This window comes from Polypterus senegalus, chromosome 1 (assembly GCF_016835505.1).
Source record: "Polypterus senegalus isolate Bchr_013 chromosome 1, ASM1683550v1, whole genome shotgun sequence".
Classification (NCBI taxonomy): Eukaryota; Metazoa; Chordata; class Cladistia; order Polypteriformes; family Polypteridae; genus Polypterus; species Polypterus senegalus.
Window position 1 is genome coordinate 267,058,450 of NC_053154.1, and position 24,730 is coordinate 267,083,179.

The window sequence follows — 24,730 nt, forward strand, 5'->3', positions numbered from 1 at the left end:
TAAAGGGAAAGATCACAGCAGCAATGTACAGAGACACCTGCTCCAGAGCACTCTTGACCTCAGACTGGGTCGAATGTTCATCTTTCAGCAGGACAACAACCCTAAGCACACAGCCAAGATATCAAAGGAGTGGCTTCAGGACAATCTGTGAATGTCCTGGAGTGGCCCAGCCAGAGCCCAGACTTGAATCCGATTGAACATCTCTGAAGAGATCTTAAAATGGCTGTGCACCGACGCTTCCCATCCAACCTGATGGAGCTTGAGAGGTGCTGCAAAGAGGAATGGGCGAAACTGGCCAAGGATAGGTGTGCCAAGTTTGTGGCATCATATTCAAAAAGACTTGAGGCTGTAATTTCTGCCAAAGATGCATCGACAAAGTACTGAACAAAGGCTGTGAATACTTAAGTACATGTGATTTCTCAGTTTTTTTTATTTTTAATAAATTTGCAAAAACCTCAAGTAAACTTTTTTCACGTTGTCATTATAGGGTGTTGCTGAATTTAATCCATTTTGGAATAAGGCTGTAACATAATAAAATGTGGAAAAAGTGATGCGCTGTGAATACTTTCCGGATGTACTGTATGTTGTGTGCTGTAGACATTTAAAGTAAAAAACCCTCAAACCTTAAAATTCACTTAAATTTCATTACAAATTGGCCATTTCTGGGCAAGAAACGTAAAAGATGAAAAGTGCCAACAGCACTTGTTCAGCAAAAATTGCATAGAAAATATTTTAAAAATGTATAAAATTCATCATATTCAGCATCTGATTTTGATTATGATTGTTTTTATCAGGCAAAAACAAATGGATAGTAAACCATGTAGTGTAGAGAGCTTCCACTAACATCATCTTCTTCCTCCGGCTGCTCCCGTTAGGGGTTGCCACAGCGGATCATCTTGTTCCATATCTTCCTGTCCTCTACATCTTGCTCTGTGACACCCAGCACATGCATGTCCTCTTTCACCACATCCATAAACCTCCTCTTAAGCCTTCCTCTTTCCCTCTTACCTGGCAGCTCTATCCTTAACATCCTTCTCCCAATATACTCAGCATCTCTCCTCTGCATATGTCCAAACCACCACAATCTTGCCCCTCTAATTTTGTCACCTAACCACTAAGCTTCCATGAACATAAACTTATATTATATCCAAACCCATTTAAGTGTGCAGTTCTGTCTGACTGTGACACAAAACTAAACTCCATAGTAGCTCTTTAACTGTACCATTATTACTAAAACAAAAATGGAAACAAATAGATACAAAACTAAAATAGAAACTAAAACTAAAAATGCACAATGAAGGAAAATTAAAACTAAATTGAATTTTCAGGTAAAGTCAGAAAAAATATAGAAAAAAAAACAAACAAGGCAAAACTATAACCTTGCTACTAAGGTAGTTTACCACATAGAACAGAATCTACTATCCACAACATATTATATAAAAAACAGACAATGTTACTAATCGCATCACTGACAGTAATGCAGACAGCTTCTAAATATGCACCGACCCAGGTATGAGCATCACAATCAAAGAATGTGATTGTGGATTTAATGTAGCTTCACAAAAAAAAGGTTTATCTGAACTATAAGACAAATATTTTAAAAGAAAATGCTGAGACAATACATTAAAGGTGTAAAACAGTTAAGTGCCTAATGCAATGAGTCAGTATTGGGAAATGAACAACAACTTTGAACTTTATAGCCACACATAGAACTTTTCAATATGCGTTTTCTATGACAATCAATTACAAAAAAGGTCCACTGTATGGGATGATGTGCTTAAAGCCTTTAATTTCATGACTGTGAATTCTGGATAGCTATAAAAAGACACACAAGAATGACTGGAATTCTACAAACATATGGAAAAGACTGACACGGAGGAAGGTAGTACTTTCTGTATGCTCAGCATTTCATGATTTCCAGGTGGACCAAATTCCCCAGTGACAATTAATAAAATAAATAAATAAACACTATAAAGTTGGCAATAATTACAAATATGCACTATTTAAGATGCATGTCAAATGAAAATGTTGCTTCCAACCTACTGGTCCTAAACAGAACAGTATGGTAAATTGAAGGGCACTGAATAAAATGTTTACAAGTGAGCCTGCAGATAATAGTATACAGATATTAGACTGACAGATGAAAAGGAATTAAAAAAACAAAAACCATAAAAAGGCTAGGTACAACACCCTACACTTTCTTACATGGTGTAATTGAGCATGTTTTCTGAAATATATATGCGCAACATCAACAGCTACATGTCTAAACGAGGAGTTGAGACAAAAAGAAATAACTACTTTCTTAGAGCTGTACTTACAATTAAATCTTTTAGGTAGAAAGGGAATTATACACAAAAAAGCTAGATTAAACAACTTAAAATAAATATATTCCAAGCAAACATATCTCTCCAGCAATGTATCTGAACATGTTGCGCTAACATGCTTTTAACTCCGCTTTTTCATGAAATAGGCCAAATGTTTGGAAAATAAAACATCTTTATGTCAAACAGATCGAACAGACACCATGCAAGCCACAAATCTTCAAAAAAAAAAAAAAACAAAACAAAAAAACAAATTAACTACAACCACAAATCACACTTAAAAGGGAGGGCATTATTAATTACTGCCAAGAAGGAATAATACATGTATGTGGAATTACATTTCAGGGATTATTTTAGAAGGAATAAAAAACAAACTGCATTCAGTGTAACCAAATGTATATAATACTTCTATGAGCAAGGTAAAATGCTTCACACAAATATTGTGATGGTAGAGGAATCATGCCCAAAAATGTCAAATATTTTTAAAAATGCCAGCAATAGTTCATTTAATAAATTGAATACATGAAGACTAAGGAGACTGCACCCCATTTCACTGTATCTCTTTTTTATCAAACTGCTGATAAAATTCAATCATCGCCTAAAAGGAACTTTTACATTACAATGAAGCATGTCACTTCCCCAAAGAGGAGGAAAGGTAAATAAGACAAAAATCTCCTCACTGAGTTACCCTATAATGGATATGACTAACATTAAATGTGCTTTTTTGATTTATTTTTTCAACTACTATATGCATATGAGAAATCCTCCACTGCCCCCACCCCACATACAAAAAAGGCTGTAGTGCTCCTTTTTCATGAAATTTAACAAGTTTCTGCCATATACTTTACGAAATAATTGCATCTTCTCCAACAATAAGTTTTTGCTAAATTCTTATTCCAGGTTGCAAGTTAGTAATTTCAATCGCTTCTCAAATACAAGAAACAAAAATACAAAACCAATAGACAGCAAAAAAGCAAGACAACTTTTGTAAAGACATAAACAATACTTAGATTTCATATGTGGGATCAAAATGCCTAAAAATTTCAAAATGCAACATTAGTAGAATTTCAATGTTTCACTCAACACCTAACAAAGAAAGGAAAAAAAAACACATCACTTACCAATCAAGTACATTTAATTAAGAGGCTAAAGTGCTAAACAGAATACACACAAGCCAAAGAAAAATGCAAAGAAAGATAAAAATGCACACTGCACACAGAGCGAACTGACATGCAGTAGCACATGGGCAAGGGGCAAGAGGAAGGCTTACCTTCTACAGGGAGAAAAGAATGTAGAGGAAAGGAAGAACAAAAAAAAATACAAATGTTTAACGAGTCATAGCAAACAACCAAAACAGGAAAGAAAATGTTCAGTTAGGGAAATCTAATATGAAGCTCAGTGGTGGTGGTGCTAGTTGGTGGTTAGAAGAGTGGGGTTATAAAATATGGAGGACATTTACTCTTCCTAATGTTACATTAGGAGAAGGCAGATTAAATAAAACAGCATTCTCTGTAAATACAGATCCCACAAATGGTATGTATTACCACTTAGTACAATGCTTAAGTGTGTCTCATGAGGTAACCCGGGCAGCACTCAAATTCAGTGCTCCGTTTCTCCTTTAGAAGTCTTTTCAGCAGCTGGAAGCCAGGACAAAATATAGGTTTATTGTTAATGCTTTATCAATAATTAGGTTGGATGGTAAAGACATACTGTACAGTATGCACCCTCTGACAAATTGTTTGGACCTGAACGTTTTGAGTTTCTTCAAAAAAAAGACTGTATTATTTTACATACAATTATTATACAATTGTTCTAAACCTTGTCTTGTGCCCTGTGGCAGTGAGTGAAAGAAAGAAAGAAAGAAAGAAAGAAAGAAAGAAAGAAAGAAAGAAAGAAAGAAAGAAAGAAAGAAGTACCTTTATGGGTTCAAGAGAGGTAAACACCTGCAGTCAAATCTATTTGAATAGCAGAGCAATAACAAGTGTTTAAATGGGTAACAGGTGCACCTGTGTTAATAACTTCAGTAATAATCAGTAATACACTTGCTATTCATTCATACACACACACACACACACACCGGGAGCTCTGCCCCCTACTCGCTTTGCTTGCCAACCCCGTGCTAGCCAATTCGTGGCTCTGCCACTCACATATAGGGAAGCGGGTGTATAATTTAAACAGATTTTTATTTTCTTAAGAATTGTTATATATGCATAATAGACACGTAACTATTTTACATTACAGCGAGTAATTATAGTAAAAAATACTAAAATGTAATAAATTGAAAGAAAATTATGTTTCATGTTGCGTTAGAGGAATTCATTGCATTAATGTTTTCGTTCTGTTTAGGTTTGAAATTAACATGCAAATACTTTTTAAACTTGCACTTCTACTGTAAAACTTCAGTAAAAACAATAGTTGGAATTAACATTTAACCAATATCGCATTGAATTTTGATTCCGTGTCTGGAGTTAAATAGTGACAACGCAATGTATTACTGCCCATGAGTAAATATCACTTCTTGCTTGTGAATTTGTTGAGCTAAAAGCTTATTAGCTTTCTCTCCATGTTCATAGTAATGATGTCTAGATTTATAAATTAGTTGTTCAGTTTCTTTAGTTGTCAAGAGGTTTAGTTCTGAATGCAGAGCCTGCCTTTTCCTATTTAGAGCCTCGCTTGGAAGCCTGGCATTTTCTTCATCTATGCTAGTAATTTCTCTTTTTAGTTCTGCTACTTTCTTGATTTCTAATTCATTTCTGTGGAAAAGATATGAGATAATCTGTCCTCTTAAGAAGGCCTTATAAGTTTCCCAGAGTATTCCTGCAGAAATCTCTGAGGATGAATTTGTCTCTAGGAAGAAACTGATCTGTTTGGATATAAATTCTATACATTTCTCGTCTGCTAATAGAAACAGGTTGAGACGCCGTCTGCGAGGTGAGTGTGTGGGGTACAGTATAATAACTTTAGCTCCAAGATCAGAGGTGCATGGTCAGAAATAACAATAGCATCGTATTTGCAAGATTTAATTTTAAATTTAAATATAAGGTCTTGTATAATTTAATTTAAGGCAAGAAATTATTATCTATAAAGAAATAATCAATTCTTGAGTAGCAATGATGTACTGGTGAGTAGAAAGAATGTTCTTGCGTTTGGGTTTAAAAACCTCCAGGGGTCTGATAAGTTGTGATCAGTTATAAACTTTGTAATTATCTTTGCAGTGCAAGATGTCGCCCCCCCTGTGGTAGCAGTCCTATCTAAGAGTGGATTTAAAACACAATTAAAGTCCACAGCAATTATAGTGTTCAAATTGGGAATGGATGCAAATAAATTTTGTATAAATTCCTTATCATCAACATTAGGTGCATAAGCATTTATCAAAATCATTTTACAGTTAGATAAGTCTCCCATGACAATCACATATCTCCCTTCGGGATCTAATACTACATCTGAAGCTACAAATGAGACTGTTCTATGTATGAGAATTTCCACACCTCTAGTTTTCTTTGTAAAGGTAGAATGGAACATTTAGCGAGTCCAGTCCTTCTGCAGCCAGAACTAATCCTTGCTTAGTAAGTGGGTCTCCTGTAAAAATATTATTTTAGTGTTTAAACCTGTTAGGTGAGAGAGTACTTTCTTTCTCTTTAATTCATGATTCAGGCCTTTAACATTCCAGCTCACAAAGTTAACTGTCCCATCATGGAGACACTGATTCTGAATTTTTGATGTCATTTTATAGTCTTAACTGGAAGTGAGACAGCTTCAGCCTTAACTTCCTATTTCCCCATGAGTTATTGCCATGCAGCCTATTATTACGTTGGTAGTTACAATTATAAAGATTAAAAGGATAGATTAGGTAGATATATAGCCTGCTCTCTTTCTCTCCCCCCTTAATTTTGCCTCCCCACGTGAGGCTAGACCCCACTTCACACAGTCCCGGTCCTCTGATATACCCAGAGATAGAGCATGTCCAAAGCAAAACAAGCCCCCACACAGCGGAGTTTAAGGATTAAAAAAAATAGAGAAATCTATTTACAAAGAAAATCACGAAAATCGTTTTGCCCCGTGTACGACGCGTGTTGTGATTTTATAAGAAGCATTTAGAAATAGAGCGCGAGCGAGAAAGAGTGTGTGAGAGAGAAAGGAGAGAGAGCGCGAGAGAGAAAGATCGCGAAAGAGAGAGAGAGAAAGCACGAGTGCGTGAGTAAGAGAGAGAGCATGCGCTATCGATACAGCACGAGCAAGCGAGCTCAAGTGTGCGAGTACGTGAGCGAGAGAGAGAGCGAGCAATTGAGCACAAGAGAAAGAGCACGAGAGAGAGCGCGAGAGCAAGCAAGCGAGTGAGAGAGAGCATGAGCGAGCGAGCGAGTGAGAGAGAGCATGAGCGAGCGAAGGAAAGTGAGAGAGAGCATGAGCGAGGAGCGAGTGAGAGAGAGCATGAGCGAGTGAGCGAGTGAGAGAGAGCATGAGCGAGTGAGAGAGAGCATGAGCGAGTGAGAGAGAGCATGAGCGAGTGAGAGAGAGCATGAGCGAGTGAGAGAGAGCATGAGCGAGTGAGAGAGAGAGAGAGCGAGCCCAAGCAGAAGTAGTAAACATTACAGAATTACATTTCCTCGCGTATGACGTGCACCTGATTTTCTAATGCTAATTTTCTGGAAAAAATGTGCGCGTGGTACACATGTAAATACAATATTTTTTTTACTAGCAAAATACCCGTGCTTTACAGTGGAGAAGTAGTGTGCTAAAGAAGTTATGAAAAAGAAAAGGAAACATTTTAAAAATAACGTAACATGATTATCAATGTAATTGTTTTGTCACGGTTATGAGTGTTGCTGTCATCAAGGATTTGATTATCATTATTTCTTTCAATCAGGTTCGTATTTGAAGGATGTGTTGTGTTCAAGTTATATTCCGTGTTTGTCAACCGTTGTAAAGATAACAGGTTTCATTCATCGAAGTGTTCACTACCCAAATCGGTACTCGTGAATCTAAGATGTTTAACAGGCATTCCCAGTATTAAGTTGTGGATTTGCCTGAGAATATCAGCTCGTCTTACTCTTTATCTGAGAATCACACACTGCATGCACAGGATTACCTTTCCCAGTCCTGCAAAGTCAGTTCACGTGAGCCGCTCGGAGTACATGCATCGAAGATTCTCAGCTGTGCTTGTGCTATATCGTGCGATCTTGAGATGTCCACAGCTTTATTTAATGTTAGCTAAGACCCGGCACTTAAGTTTCTCTTGCACTTACGCAGAGTTTGTGCCAAACACCATTCTATCACTGACCATCTCATCTTCGTTTGCCTAAGCAAAGTCCTTCACCAGCAATTTTAACTCCATTACAATGTGATGAAAAGTCTCGTTTATACCCTGCGTTCCCTCATTAAACTACGATAAACGCCTGCGGCAGCCAGTCTATGATCTTAATTTAAACTTAAGGTTTACACCGTGCTTTGTTTTCGCAGTAGCTGCACTTATGAATATGCTTGTATGCGTCACTCGCTTCATACTCTTTTGCTGCCTTCTCAATTGTGTAATGTGTTTTTTTGAACAAGTTTCATTCATCGAAGTGATCACTTCCCAAAATCGGTACTCGTGAATCAAAGATGTTTAACAGGCATTCCCGGTATTAAGTTGTGAATTTGCCTGCAAATATCAGCTCGTCTTCCTCTTTATCTGAGACATCACACACTGCATGCACGGGTTTACCTTTCCCAGTCCTGCAAAGTCACTTTACGTGAGCCGTTCGGAGTACATGCATCGAAGCTTCTCAGCTGTGCTTGTGCTATATCGTGCGATCTTGAGATGTCCAGAGCTTTATTTAATGTTAGCTAAGACCCGGCACTTAAGTTTCTCTTGCACTTACGCAGAGTTTGTGCCAAACACTAGTCTATCTCTGACCATCTCATCTTCATTTGCATAAGCACAGTCCTTCACCCGCGAATATTTCACAGCAGCGTGTCTATTGGATAACTGCTGACGGACAGCCTTATATGGGCAGGCACTCAATTATGTGGGAGGCGTGACGATGAGGGATGCAACTCCGCCTCACACGGCGACCGAGCTGCAGGCTATGGCCATATATATGTATGAAAGTAGGTTCCAGTTATGACCGTTACGCGTAGAATTTCAAAATGAAACCTGCCTAACTTTTGTAAGTAAGCTGTAAGGAATGAGCCTGCCAAATTTCACCCTTCTACCTACACGGGAAGTTGTAGAATTAGTGATGAGTCAGTCAGTCAGGGCTTTGCCTTTTATTAGTGTGTATGTATATATATATATATATAATAATTATTAAAATGGGCCGGACAAAATTATTGCCACCTTTTCAAAATTGTGGGTAAATCGTTTTATTTCAAGCATATGATGCTCGTTTGAACTCACCTGTGGCAAGAAACAGGTGCTGGCAATATAGCAATCACACCTGAAGCCAGTTAAAATGGAGAAAGGTTGACTCAACCTTTCTGTTGTGTGTAGGAGTGTGCCACACTAAGCATGGAGAACAGAAAGATGAGCAAAGAATTGTCTGAGGACTTCAGAACAAACACTGTGGAAAAATATCAACAATCTCAAGACTACAAGTCCATCTCTAGAGAACTTCATGTTCCTTTGTCCACTGTGCGCAGCATAATCAAGAAGTTCACAACACATGGCACTGTAGCTAATTTCCCTGGACGTGGACAGAAGAGAAAAACTGATAAAAGACTGCAACGAAGGATAGTACAAATGGTGTATAAACAGCCCCAATCAACTTCAAAACATATTCAAGCTGTTCTGCAGACACAGGGTGCAACAGTGTCAGCTCAAACTATCCATCAACATCTGAACGAATTGAAACGCTATGGCAGGGGAGCCAGGAGGAACCCACTGCTGACACAGAAACATAAAAAAGCCAGAATGGAGTTTGCCAAAATGTACTTGAGGAAGCCAAAATCCTTCTGGGCGAACGTCTTGTAGACAGATAAGACCAAGGTAGAGCGTTTTGGTAAAGCTCATCATTCTACTGTTTACACAAAACAGAATGAGGCCTACAAAGAAAAGAACACAGTACCTAAAGTCAAACATGGTGGAGGTTCTAAGATGTTTTGGGGATATTTTGCTGCCTCTGGCACTGGATGCCTTGACTGTGTTCAAGGCATCATGAAATCTGAAGACTACTAAAAAACACTGGGGCTCAATGTAGGGCCCAGTTTTAGAAAGCTGGGTCTGCGTCAGAGGTCATGGGTGTTCCAGCAGTACAATAACCCCAAGCATACCTCTAAAAGCACCCAGAAGTGGTTGAAGACAAAGTGCTGGCAAGTTCTGAAGTGGCCAGCAATAAGTCCGGATCTAAATCCGATTGAACACCTATGGAGAGATCTCAAAATTGCTGTTGGGAGAAGGCGCCCTTCAAATCTGAGAGACCTTGAGCAATTTGCAAAAGAAGAGTGGTCGGAAATTCCAGTTGAGAGGTGTAACAAGCTTGTTGATTGTTATAGGAAGCGCTTGATTTCACTTATTTTTTCCAAAGGGCGTGCAACCAAATATTAAGCTGAGGGTGCCAATAATTTTGTCCAGCCCGGTTTTTGAGTTTTGTGTGAAATTATGTCAGATTTTTTTGTTTGGTTCCAATGCACATAAAGGAAATAAACATGCGTATACCAAAATATTTGTAATTGCAACAATTTTCTGGGAAAAATCCAGGGTACCAATAACTTTAGCATGACTGTATGTATGTATGTGTACACATATATATATATATATATATATATATATATATATATATATATAATATATATAAACATACATACATACATACACATACACACTGTGCCCTTTTATTGGCACCCCTTTCAAAAATTAGTAAGAAGGGTTAGAAAAAAATCACTATTTGCTGAAGAACTATCATCTTGCACTGAAAAAATGAGAAACATCTGACTTTTAATTGAAATAAGTTAATTCAAAGAAAAACAAAGTCCTCATCAAGAAATAAATATTTTTAACAAAAATACATGTGCCACAATTGTTGGCACCCTTGGAAATTAATGTGAAACAATGTAGCTGAAGCATATTTCCCATTTAAATTGGGCATTGTTAAGTTTACTGGAGTGTATTGGAACTTTTCAGCTGAAAGCAGTAACTTCCTGCTTATGCAAATGTGAGAAGACACAGAACCAAACGTCCTTAGTTAACCATCATCAAGAAAAAGAAAAGAGAACACTCAATCCAAACGAGCGAGAAGTGTGTTGCCCTTCATAATTCAAGAAATTTTTATTTTTTTATAAAAAAATAAAAAAAAATAGCTACTTGCCTGAAAATGCCCATTTCTGCAGTTAGGGCAATAATAATAAAAAATAATTATATATATATATATATACTCAGCAAAAAGAAACGTCCCTTTTCAGGACTGTGTATTTATGTTTTAAAAATCCAAATAACTTTACAGATCTTCATTGTAAAGGGTTTAAACAATGTTTTCCATGCATGTTCAATTAACCATAATCAATTAATTAACATGCACCTGTGGAATGGTCGTTAAGACCTTAACAGCTTACAGAAAGTAGGCATTTAAGGTCACAGTTCTAAAAACGCAGCACACTAAAGAGACTTGTCTACCGACTGTGAAAAACACCCAAAGAAAGATGCCCAGGGTCCCTGCTCATCTGCGTGAACGTGCATTAGGCATGCTGCAGGGAGGCATGAGGACTGCTGATATGGCTAGGGCAATAAATTGCCATGTCCGCACTATGAGACGCCAAAGACAGCTACAGGGAGACAGGAAGGACAGCTGATCATCCTCGCAGTGGAAGACCACGTGTAACAACACCTGCACAGAATCAGTACATCCGAATATCACACCTGCGTGACAGGTACAGGATGGCCACAACAACTGCCCGAGTCACACCAGGAACACACAATCCCTCCATCAGTGCTCAGACTGTCCGCAATAGGCTGAGAGAGGCTGGACTGAGGGCTTGTAGGCCTGTTGTAAGGCAGGTCCTTACCAGACATCACCAGCAACAACGCCGCCTATGGGACCAAACCCACCTTCGCTGGACCAGACAGGAGTGGCAAAAAGTGCTCTTCACTGATGAGTCACGGTTTTGTCTCACCAGGGGTGATGGACGGATTCGTGTTTATCGTCAAGGAATTGAGCACGCCTGGGACCTGTTGGATCGCAGGGTGAGGGCTAGGGCCATTTCCCCCAGAAATGTCCAGGAACTTGCAGGTGCCTTGGTGGAAGAGTGGGGTAACATCTCACAGCAAGAACTGACAAATCTGGTCCAGTCCATGAGGAGGAGATGCACTGCAGTACTTCAAGCAGCTGGTGGCCACACCAAATACTGACTGGTACTTTTGATTTTGAGCCTCCCTTCATTCAAGGACACATTGTGAAACATTTTTAGTTTATGTCTTATGGTGTTGACTCTTTTAGTGTTCATACAAATATTTACACATTAAGTTTACTGAAAGTAAAAACAGTTGAAAGTCAGAGGACGTTTCTTTTTTTGCTGAGTATATACACACACACACACACACACACATACACACAGTGCATCCATAAAGTATTCACAGCGCATCACTTTTTACACATTTTGTTATGTTACACCCTTATTCCAAAATGGATTAAATTCATTTTTTTCCTCAAAATTCTACTCACAACACCCCATAATGACAATGTGAAAAAAGTTTACTTGAGGTTTTTGCAAATTTTTTAAAAATAAAAAAACTGAGAAATCACATGTACATAAGTATTCACAGCCTTTGCTCAATACTTTGTCAATGCACCTTTGGCAGCAATTACAGCCTCAAGTCTTTTTGAATATGATGCCACAAGCTTGGCACACCTATCCTTGGCCAGTTTCGCCCATTCCTCTTTGCAGCACCTCTCAAGCTCCATTAGATTGGATGGGAAGCGTCGGTGCACAGCCATGTTAAGATCTCTCCAGAAATGTTCAATCGGATTCAAGTCTGGGCTCTGGCTGGGCCATTCAAGGACATTCACAGAGTTGTCCTGAAGCCACTCCTTTGATATCTTGGCTTTGTGCTTAGGGTCGTTGTCCTGCTGAAAGATGAACCGTCGCCCCAGTCTGAGGTCAAGAGCTCTCTGGAGCAGGTTTTCATCCAGGATGTCTCTGTAAATTGCTGCAGTCATCTTTCCCTTTATCCTGACTAGTCTCCCAGTTCCTGCCACTGAAAAACATCCCCACAGCATGATGCTGCCAACACCATGCTTCACTGTAGGGATGGTATTGGCCTGGTGATGAGTGGTGCCTGGTTTCCTCCAAACGTGACGCCTGGCATTCACACCAAAGAGTTCAATCTTTGTCTCATCAGACCAGAGAATTTTGTTTCTCATGGTCTGAGAGTCGTTCAGGTGCCTTTTGGCAAACTCCAGGTGGGCTGCCATGTGGTTTTTACTAAGGAGTGGCTTCCGTCTGGCCACTCTACCATACAGGTCTGATTGGTGGATTGCTGCCGAGATGGTTGTCCTTCTGGAAGGTTCTCCTCTCTCCACAGAGGACCTCTGGAACTCTGACAGAGTGACCATCGGAAATTTAGTCCATTTTGGAATAAGGCTGTAACATAACAAAATGAAATGTGGAAAAAGTGATGCACTGTGAATACTTTCTGGATGCACTGTGTATGCATATATACAATAGTATAAATGCCTCACCGCGTAGTAAATATCAGGGGAGATGGTGCTTGCTTATTCTCATCTATAGCTTATTTAGTGCATGAAACTCCGTCTTTAGCAGTACAGATTCGGGCTGACATTGTACGACTTTGGACAGGCACTTGAGGGGATAAAAAAAACTTAGGTTTCTGGGAGATGTTATGAATGGGCACTTTGATGTTCTCATTCCCTACACTTACATACCTGATGTACACATGGAGCGCACAAAAATTGAGGATAAAAGTCGGTCGCCTTAAAAGTGCGCCTAGTAATATGATATTTGTAACATCTAATATGTCTTATTTTCTCTTATTTTGTCTAATATATTGGGTAATACGAGTGTAATGGTGGCTAAAGGGTGTTATTTCATGTCTAGAGGGCTCTAATAATGTTAAAAAACGTATTTAGAAGGTTGTAAACAGGTTTTCTATACTCTAACTGCGAAAATATTCGATTTATAAATAAAGAATCCTACTTCGCGAAAATTCATTTATCACGGTAGAGTCTGGAACGGATTAACCGTGATAAACGAGGGTTCACTGTTTATATACACACACACACGCGCATGTGCCATACTAGTATCTACCAAAACCATCAAAATTTTTAAGGTATACATATGTATTTTAGACCATGCCATCCACTCCTTGTTATTCAACATTTTTGGAGCACAGGCAGGTCACACAATAAGTCCAGTTCAGGGCTCTAGAGTGCGTCCAATTTGGTTGCACGTGCGACCTAATTTCTCAATGGTGCGACTAAACAAAATCAAAGGTTGCACCGGTGCGACCAGCCATTCGAGGGGAAAAAAAACGAAACTCCGTGACTCTTAAAGTCTCCCTGTTGTTCAACAACAGACACACATTAGTCCCATATCGTGGTCTAAACCAATCAGAGATAGTGAAGGGCGGATCCCCCTCTGATTGGCTGTGGTCCAGATATTCCTGTACGTGTGTGTACGTTTGAAAATGCATGTGATGCAGTCAGACAGAGAGAGGTGAGTAGCCCATCAGGTAAACAGTGGATGTAGCCGCGGATTATGAGAGAAGATGAAAAGAACGATTGACAGCTTTTTCGTTAAGAATGTTAAGTTAGGGCCTGATCCGTCCGAAAATCATAACCAATGCTCTGACACGGAGCCATCAACCTCCCAAGTTATAGCAAGCCCTGGTCCGAGACGGCATTAGATAATGAGCCACATACGATCGAGTCCGAGTCCACTGAAATTAAAAGGGGTAAAGTGTATACATTTCGAAAAGAGTGGCTTGACCAGTTTCCCTGGCTAAGATACAGTAAAGCAGATAATATAATGCACTGTATTTACTGTAAAGAGTGTGGGAAGACCATGGCCGGCAGTAGTGCATTTGTGACTGGTTCTAATACATTTAGAATTAAAACGCTGAAAAAGCACAATGCATCTATAAAACACATTACATGCCGCGATACATGCACTGCTCAAGTGTCCCCTCTCCCCGCTGCCTTTCAGCGGCAGGCAGCAGCAAACAGATCATCAGATGAGGCCGAGATAAAAATTAAGTTTAACGTTGCCTACAATATTGCAAAAGAAGAACTTCCCTTCACTAAATTCAATTTATGAAGAAAAATGGCTTGAACGTAAACCTGACGTACAGCAATGATGTCACGTGCGCCCAATTTATAGGAGTCATCGCAGATACATTGAAAAAAAAGACATCTGTGCAAATTGCGAACAGTGCGTACATGGCATTCCTGATCGACGGAGACACAGATATCGCCACAAAGGAATGCATCATTGTGTACGGTCGTATCTTGCGGAGAGGAAGACCGGTGAATATACTTATTGGACACACTGAGGTCGTGCATGCTCATGCCCAAGTCTGGAAGATTTTGATGCTAGAGAGAGTGTGGCCAGCTGGTTTAGTCAAGGCCAAAGATCAAGAAGGCCAAACTACAGGAGTTGGCCATCTGAGGGGCATGTAACTGCAATGGAGGATAGTCCATAAGACATTGAGCCATGAGATGTTCAGTTTGAAGCCCTTAAAACACTTAATTTAGATTTTCTTTTTAGTTAATTTATCTTGAGATTTTTTAAGTTTAAATTTCAGCTCAGTAAAGCACTTTAAGCACCAACACTTTTTCAGTAAGTTACCTTTCTTGTAGAATTGTGCTTGCCTTCAAATAAAGAACTTTATATTGACCAGATTGTTAGTTAATCATTTACAAGTCAATATTGCCTATATGGACAGCGATTTAAAAAATAAATAAATAAATAAATAAAGTGAACTTGTAAAACTGTGGTGTTAAATGTGATGCGGATGAAAATTTGGGTGCACCTAACTTTTGTGCTGGTGCACCTAAGAAAAAAAGTTAGGCGCACTAGTGCAACCAGTGCAAAAAGTTAGTCTAGAGCCCTGCAGTTTAGGAATGAACCATCCGACTATGACCTGACAAATCACTCTTCACTACACTCATTGTCTGCCAATGAAATAAAAACAGCTATTAAATTTGTTTTACATGTAGGCATACATATCAAAGATCTGTGTCATTTCCACCTTCACATTTATGATGTTTAAATAAAATTATGCCCAAACAGCCTCCATTATTGGATATGCTGTTCAACAAGCATTAAAAAGAAGTAAATGGGTACATTTTCAAATATACAAATCATTCAGGCTACGTAGAGAGTGTGGAACTCTAAAACATTCAGTAAAATAAATTCAATCTCATTCTTTAGTCATTTGAGACTCTAAAAGGATGTACTTTTCTGGTGAAGGTAACACCCAGTGAGGAATAAAGGGGAAAGATAAAAAGAATGAAGCACTTTAAAACTAGTCTTATGACACAGGAACCTACTTTGTTTGCCCAAGCATCTTCATCCCAGGAAGTAAGCTGCAGCACACGGATAATCTCATTGATCTCTGCACTCATCTTTTCCACAGTAAAATTACGATTCTTCAGAGCCTCTTCAATTCCTTGACTTTTGGAACTTTTTGTTGTTACGTAGATTTTAATTGCTATGTAACATGAAAATTTAATCAATAATTAAATGAATTAATAAAATTAGAAAGATGATCTACATCATGATGTAGTATATTACTACTGACTATTTTTTTGTATCTAAACATGTTTACATGGAATATAAACAATACACAAATAAAATGTGGGGTGAACTAAACAAACTTTCTTGATTAACCTATCAGGAATTTCAATGTGGATCAAACAACCACTACCCAACTTTTAACAGTAGTCTATTATATCCTTCAAAATAAAATGTTATATTATAGACAGGTCTACTCCCTTGTGAATCTAGCCAGTAAAAATGTTAAACCAACATGAACCTATTGCCATCAGTGCGCTTTTTCAGCTACAGTTATTTTAAAGGAATAAAACTCATTATTAATTAGGTGATCCAAAATTCAATATTTGCTATATTGGTTTTGCAAAGACATTTGTCAGGAAACCTCAGTTTATGATGAAGTATGTCCCTCAGAATGTGCTGCACTGCAATAGGTTATTCCTACCACTCAAGGAAAACAAAATGTGTTGTCATTTCGCAGAGATATTGCCTTCTGTGTCATTATTCATGCATTTTCCCCTAATAAGAGCATGTCTATAGTGTGCAATCTAGTGACATGAACTGAACAGAGGCTATAAACATATACTGTATATTTAATCCTACATGAGCTGAGGGTTAGGTTTAATGTTCCCTGTTTAGGATCACAGGGGCAGCAGCTCCTGGTATAAGGCAAGAATCAACTATGGCGTGTGTTATGCCGGTCCTTTGCAGAGCTCACTTGCACACCCAATTAATAAAGAGTGTGCTGTGTGCACTACAGTAACAGAAACCTAAAAATTAAGCATGTTTAGTTTTATTCCAATTATTTATACTGTTTTGAAATAGGGTAATCTGGTGGTATAGCGGGTAGCATTTATACATCGAATCTTCAGAGGCTCGCATTGGCAATAGAAAAAGGAAATGGATGTTATTTACTTCACGGCACATGAAGGACTTAAGTTTTTTGGTATTTGAGAAGTATTACTGACACATTTCCAGTACTCCATTCCATTGATACCTTTCAATCCATAAATGAGAACATGCAAACACCATGTAGACCATGGCGCTGTGAGGCAAGAATCCTCTCTTTGCTACCACTCTGCCTCTATATTAAAACATCTATACTAAAGTTACTAAACTTTAACCTGATTAGAAGTAAATATTAAGCTATAACTTTTGTTCAGTTCTCGTCACTTGACTCCATGCTAAAAAAATTATTCCTGAGGTATGTTGCTATCACTGAGCTAACTTAAACTGATTTTACTCATAATGAGTAGAATTTAAGTATTAATGTGTCCATTTCCAGTACAACTGACTAAGAATTTAAATTTAAATAGAAACAATATGAATGAAACTACCTCAGACTGACTTTATTGAAAATGAATATGTTTTTAAGCTTTTAAAAAAATATTTTTGGTATCATTTGTCAATATGCAGCTACTTTAAATTTATTCAACCAAAAAGAATTATGTTTGTGGACTTTACATATTCATTTCTAGTACAACTGAAATAATCTGTATCGATGTCATAATAACTCTGTTTTTGTTTATAAAAAGCAAATAAATTTTAATTTGCAAAGAAAATTTTGATATTTGTCCATAGTATATGAGTGATGTGACTCAATGAATAACACTGCAATACTCAACTGTATCTATTCCCAGCCCCATTCTAATTTTTATCTTTATATAACTAAATATATTTGTTACACAGCTCCTTTTCAGAATAGTTGTGATTTTGATGACAACCTACTTTCAGTTAAAAATCCTCACCTGAGATCAACACAGGAAGCAGTTCCTTCACTGTGTTCATAGAGTTCACCAACATCACCCTGTGTTCTTGATGCGTTAACTCCTGCTGTCGCTCATCAATCATTTTTGCCATTTTTGTCATACCTAAATCATTTAGAGAAGGTCAGAGCTAGTTATATGTAGACAGGATGAAGAATCAAGAAGTTGAAAAAAATATGTTAATACAAATGCAAGACAGCAAAATACAATCATATAAAAAAGTTTGGGAACCCCTCTTAATTCTTAGGATTTTTGTTTATCATTGGCTGAGCTTTTAAAGTAGCAACATCCTTTTAATATATGACATGCCTTATGGAAACAGTAATATTTCAGCAGTGACATTAAGTTTATTAGATTAACAGAAAATATGCAATATGCATTATAACAAAATTAGATAGGTGCATAAATTTGGGCACCCCAACAGAGATATTACATCAATACTTAGTTGAGCCTCCTTTTGCAAATATAACAGCCTCTAGACGCCTCCTATAGCCTTTGATGAGTGTCTGGATTCTGGATGGAGGTATTTTTGACCATTCGTCCATACAAAATCTCTCCAGTTCAGTTAAATTTGATGGCTGCCGAACATAGACAACCTGCTTCAAATCATCCCATACATTTTCGATGATATTCAAGTCAGAGGACTGTGACAGCCATTCCAGAACATTGTACTTCTCCCTCTGCATGAATGCCTTTGTAGATTGCGAACTGCGTTTTGGGTCATTGTCCTGCGCAACTTCAACTTTGTGATTACTGCTTGAAAATTATCCTGAAGAATTTGCTGACACAGGGTTGAATTCATCCGACCCTTGACTTTATCAAGAGCCCCAGTCTCTGAACTAGCCCCACAGCATGACGGAACCGCCACCAAAGGTATGAGGTAGCAGGTGGTTTTTCTTGGAATGCGGTGTTTTTCTTCCACCATGCAAAGCACTTTTTGTTATGACCAAACACCTCAATTTTTGTCTCATCAGTCCAAAGCACTTTGTTCCAAAATGAATGCGGCTTGTCTAAATGAGCATTTGCATACAACAAGCGACTCTGTTTGTGGCGTGAATGCAGAATGGTTTCTTTCTCATCACCCTGCCATATAGATGTTCTTTGTGCAAATTGCGCTGAATTGTAGAACGATGTACAGATACACCATCTGCAGCAAGATGTTCTAGCAGGTCTTTGGAGGTGATCTGTGGATTGTCTGTAACCAGTCTCACAATCCTGCGCATATGCCACTCCTGTATTTTTCTTGGCCTGCCAGACCTTGGTTTAAAAGCAAGTGTGCCTGTTACCTTCCATTTCCTGATTACATTCCTTATAGTTGAAACTGACAACTTAAACCTCCCCTAAACCATAATACTGAACAATCTTTGTTTTCAGATCTTTTGAGAGTTGCTTTGAGGATCCCATGCTGTCACTCTTCAGAGGAGAGTCAAAGGGAAGCACAACTTGCAACTGACCACCTTAAATAACTTTTCTCATGATTAGACACACCTGTCTATGAAGTTTAAGGCTTAACAACTTAATCCAACCAATTTGGTGTTGCAAGTAATCAGTATTGAACAGTTACATGCATTCAAAAAATCAGCAAAATTACAAGATTACCCAAATTTTCACACAGCCCAGTTTTTCACATTTAATTTAATTTCATACAACTAAATACTGCTTCACTAAAAATCTTTGTTTGGAAAACATCCCAGTACTCAGATTTTCCTAGGAAATGAAACACATACCACTGTTATCTTTTTTGTTGAAAGTAGAGTAAATTATTATGCAGGCTGAACTTTTTCATATGACTGTATACATATATTTCTTCATATGACAAACATTTATGGTTTATTTTTTTTTTTATTTTACCCAAGCAAAACTACAGTTATGTAAGGTATTTCTATTATATGTGTACATATAATAATGCATTTCAATTGTGAACAGACTTATTTGCTACAATGGAGTCAATGTTGCTGATATAATTATTTTTCTTTATGAATTAGTAGCCATTCTTACCAAGACTATTCAAAACACTTAACTGCATTTCAAAATATTTTTGGTGTTGTGCTAAAGATGACAAATTAATCTCATTTTCTCTCCATTATTAGGTATCTGATATCCAAGAGTAGAAAAATTATTTAAAAGTTTTGAGAAAAATGGCCTCAATTTCAGGTTTGTTTTTTTTTTGTTTAGGATAGTGGAGCATAGTTTCTATACTATATTTGTGCCTTACTCAGACAATTTTACATTTTAGGAAGTTAATGTCATTATGACTCATGCAACTAAAGTTTTCTTACTTTCTGGAGCAAATTTTATGAAGAAGTGTAACTTATTTTCTATAGACTCCTTTTTCTTGGAGAGCTAGCATTACAAATTTTCATGCACATGTTATATTCATAAGTAAATAGAAAAAATACTAACCCGGTCCCAGATTTTTAGTGTAAGTTACTAGGTCTTCCATTGTCTCAACAACCTCTGCCACTGTTAAATATTCCAAAATGCCCTTACAGACACGGATGATTTTTCGAACCTTTTATAAAAACATAATCAATACACAATCCATTAATTTGCAACACTTTGTAATCCAGCTCCATCTTATAAGTATGATCCAACCTGGTAAAGTTTGTCTAAGAACCATCTGAAAATATTCTTGTTTTCAGCATACGTTCTTATTGCTACCTTTTCAGTGAATTAATTAAGGATATATATTTTTTTTTAAACTCAGCAAGAAAATGTTCAAGAATATGTATTTGTACAGTAAATAAAAAAACCTGACCATTTCTATATTAATTTTAACTGTAGCGTTAGCAAATTATTTCAATCAATAATTTAATTTTACCTCTGCTTCATCAAAGGTCAAAAGCAGATCTGAAGTCCCCGAAAGAATCCCCCTTGATCCATCTATCAGGTAATCCCGTGCCGGCACTGAATAAGGATCGGCTTTCAGCATTTGGGCTGCCTGAACTAGTTTAGTACATGCATTCTCCACCCTGCAAAGGAATAACACAATTTAATAAAAAGTAATAATAATAATAAATTATATTTATATAGGGGCTTTAATAGTAGATTTAATGGCATTTATAATGTTAAGCTGATGCTAACTGTAACTCCTGTATGCTCTATAATAAAGGAAACCTACAAAAAAGCACTGCCAAAATCATATCAGAATGCAAGAAAAACACCAGCATGTCCAACATTTTTATGCACTAAACACAATTAAGAACTAAAGTTAGTAACATCTCTTCGTTATCAAAAACACTATAGTAAGCATCATTTTATTATAGTGCTTTTCAAAGTGCCTTTTTGGGTATTTTGTAAACTGGTATAAGTATGAGGGAGTGTGGAACAGTAGTCTACAGTGGACTAGCTTCTAACTCAGAACTTATAGCAGTTTTGCCCTACAAATGCTGCTGGCAAGGACTATTCATCTTGTATATTGCCTTATGCAATAATTATATGTTGTTGTAAAAAGCAAACAAAAAAACACATTGCAATATTATATGTAACATTTAGAATGTTACTATACCTGCACAAACAACTGAATGGATGCATTTACAAAAATGTAGATTTTTTTTCCTTTTGAATTGTTCTAGGAAAAAAAAATATTTGTTGACAACTTTTAGTTTAACAGAAAATTGGAGCAACACTCAGTGCAAACGTTTCTTATAAGCAGGAACAGTTCTCACTTTTCTTGGTGAAGATTTTGGTTTTTCTTTATACATAACCTGGGATCCTGAGTTGGTTTGTCATGTGGTGGGTGCAGTAATGTGCTGTATCAGCGCCAGCTCATAACCTCCTCCTCCTTATACATAACACTGTAGCTCGTATGAAGGCATAACTGCACTCGGACCAAACTTAGTTTTCTCTGCTAGGATGCCACTCCTATGTCACAAAGTGTTCCTCCTAATGTTCAAACAGGTGACTCCAGTTTCATTCCACCATCCAAAGACTTGCTCATTTTAGCATATTATATAGCTTTTCTTCCCTCTGTTTGTACAATAAGTGGTTAGTGCATTTTGTTGTACTGGTATCAGCATCCAATGAGAAACATGATGAAGAGATTCAAAAGGAGAATTGGACTTTTCTGTGGAGTTTACATTTGTCAATGTCAATTTATTTATTTAGCACATTTAAAACAACATAGTAATGCTGCGACCAAAGTGCTTTGCAATAATAGAATAAAAGAAAAAACAAAAACAATAAAACATGAATAGTAATAAAATATATGAACATAAAATAAGATAGATAATAAATAGAAATAATGTTATATGATCACAAAGAGGAAACCATCAGTATTACTGAAGGTCACTGAATGCAAGTGAAAAGAAGTGAGTTTTTAATCTTGCTTTGAACAGTTCAATTGTAGACGACTCCTTAATATGATGAGGTAAAGAGTTCCACAGGCGAGGGGCAGCAGCCGCAAAGGCCCTGTCCCCCTTGGTTTTACATTTTGTACGAGGGACAACAAGAGACAACTGACCAGAAGATCTAAGCACTCTGGATGGCTGGTGTAAAACACACAATTCAGATAAATAGGCAGGAGCAAGCCCATGTAAAGATTTAAAAACTAGCAGCAATATTTTAAAATCAATTCGAAAACTGACAGGCAGCCAGTGTAAAGAGGCTAAAATAGGAGAAACAGAGTCATACTTCCTTGCTCCAACCAGAAAGTGAGCAGCAGCATTTTGGACCAGCTGTAACCTGGTGTATCAGAGATTTGCTAATCCCAGAATACAGCAAATTGCAATAATCGAGGCGAGAAAAAATAAAAGCATGAGTAGCTTTCTCAAGATCTTTAGAAGATAAAAAAGGCTTTATCTTACCTAATAGACGAAGTTGGAAAAAGCAACTCTTGACTACAGAATTTACTTGTTTCTCAAAAGAGAGGTTACTATCAAAGGTAACACCAAGATTGCGGACTTGAGGTTTGGAAAAGACAGAGAAAGAGCCTAGAAGTCCAAGACCAATTTGGGCTTTAGCTGGTGGACCCACTATAAGCACTTCTGTTTTGCTTTGATTTAGATCAAGAAAATTATTAGCCATCCAGGATCTTAGTTCAGACAGACAGTTGTGGAGTTGATTTGTTGCAGACAGGAATATAAACCTGAGTATCATCAGCATAGCAGTGAAAAGAAATGTTAAATTTCCTAAAAACCGCTCCATTTGGGTGAAGGTATATAGAGAATAAAATAGGACCCAAAATGGATCCCTGAGGAACACCATATTTAAGAGGAGCAGTAGATGAAAAAGAGGAATTTAAAGTCACTGAAAAGTGTCTACCAGTTAAATATGACCTGAACCAGTTAAGAGCAGCCCCTTTAATCCCAACAAGATGTTTGAGCCGCATCAGCAATATTTCATAGTCAATGGTGTCAAAGGCAGCGGACAGGTCAAGGAGGACAAGGACTGCCGCATCACCTGAGTCAGTAATAAGAGAGATGTCATTGAACACTTTCAGGAGTGCCGTTTCAACACCATGACGCCTAAAACCAGATCGGTAGGTCTCAAATAAGTTATTGGAGTGAGTGACAAATTGATTATAAATAATTTTTTCTAGAATTTTAGCCAGAAATGGCAGCTAGGAAATTGGACAAAAGTTGGTTAAAACTCCAGGATCTAATCCTGCTTTGTTTAGATGGGGACAGACTGCATGTTTAAAAAATGAGGGCACAACCCCCGAACTAACAGAATCATTTATAATGGCTAGTAAAGATGGGCCCAACACATCAAAGGCTTCCACTAAGAGACGTGGTGGTACTATATCGAGGGGGCTGAAAGCTGGTTTAAGGGTGTCAATAGTTCTTTTTAGCATTGAAAGTGAGACTTGATCAAAGGAATCTAGAACAATGTCATAATTAACAGTAGGAAGTTCATAGCCAGTTTGAACAATGCCACAGCGGATAGTATTAATTTTGCTGGCAAAGTATGATAGAAACTGCTCACATGAATGAACAGTGCTATTTAATCCCATCATAGAATGAGGGTGAATGGCCGCATTAATTGAGTTAAATAGAACCCTAGGATTGCTTGAATGGCAGGATACTAAAATCGGCAAAGAAGTCATGTTTCAATTTCTTAACTTCAGCCTGGAAATTGAAAAGAGAAGTCCTGAAAATCTGTTTAGAGATAGTCCATCTTTTTTTTTTTTAACGCCATTCAGCAGTTCGACAGGCGCAGCGCAGTGATCGCATAGTTTCATTTAGCCAGGGAGCAGGTCTTACTTTATTACTGCGTATCTTGGGCGGAGCAATTGCGTCTAAAACCGTTTCACAGGAGGAATTAAATTTTATGACAGTCATCGATATCATTATTTTGGTCATGCATATAAAGACTAGAGAAAATGGTTTTAAAATCAGATATAATGGAAGAATTTAAAAAGCGCGAGCAGCGTGGTGGACGGCTATTAGTCGGGAGATCAACAGTAATATGATCCAGATCCATCATTACAGAAAAGTGATCAGTGAAAGAAACATCACATAAATCAATACTATTCACTGAAATATCACGAGTAAGAACAAGATCAAGGGTGTGACCGAGAGAGTGAGTTGGTGTATTAATATGCTGTATAAAATCAAATGAGTCCAATAGTGATAAAAAATCTTTGCACACTTCATACTTGCTAATTATTAAGTTCTCCTTTGGTATAACCTGGGCTGTGGAGTTGGAAACAATTTTGAGTACCCGGAGTCGGAGTTGGCAAAAATATACCGACTCCAACTCCTATTAAATTTAAATTGTAATTAAAAAAAATACAGCAAGTTCATATGTCCCATTTCACAAACAACAGTCATAATTAAGTACTGTACTTCTCTGATGTAATAATAAAGCCCAGTGCATAGTTGTGTTACTACTTGTGTAAAGTTCAGCCGAGTTATTATACAACCTGACATTCACATATAATAATTTGGATTAAGGTACATTACAAAAAGTGTTTTCATTTTATTTTAGATATAATGT

The 24,730-nt window shown here is 37.6% G+C and overlaps 1 protein-coding gene across 4 annotated transcripts in view; it reads right to left on the minus strand.

Moving 5' to 3' along the window:
* vcla (vinculin a) overlaps positions 1-24,730 on the minus strand; it is a 156,392-nt gene that overhangs the window by 46,915 nt on the left and 84,747 nt on the right. For all 4 annotated transcript variants that reach the window (XM_039773575.1, XM_039773582.1, XM_039773568.1 and 1 more), the window contains exons 3-6: positions 20,613-20,763; positions 20,195-20,303; positions 17,774-17,896; positions 15,803-15,963 (exon numbers count right to left, since the gene is read on the minus strand). In XM_039773575.1, the coding sequence (XP_039629509.1) occupies positions 15,803-15,963; positions 17,774-17,896; positions 20,195-20,303; positions 20,613-20,763 (544 nt within the window). The remainder of the gene's footprint in view (positions 1-15,802; positions 15,964-17,773; positions 17,897-20,194; positions 20,304-20,612; positions 20,764-24,730) is intronic.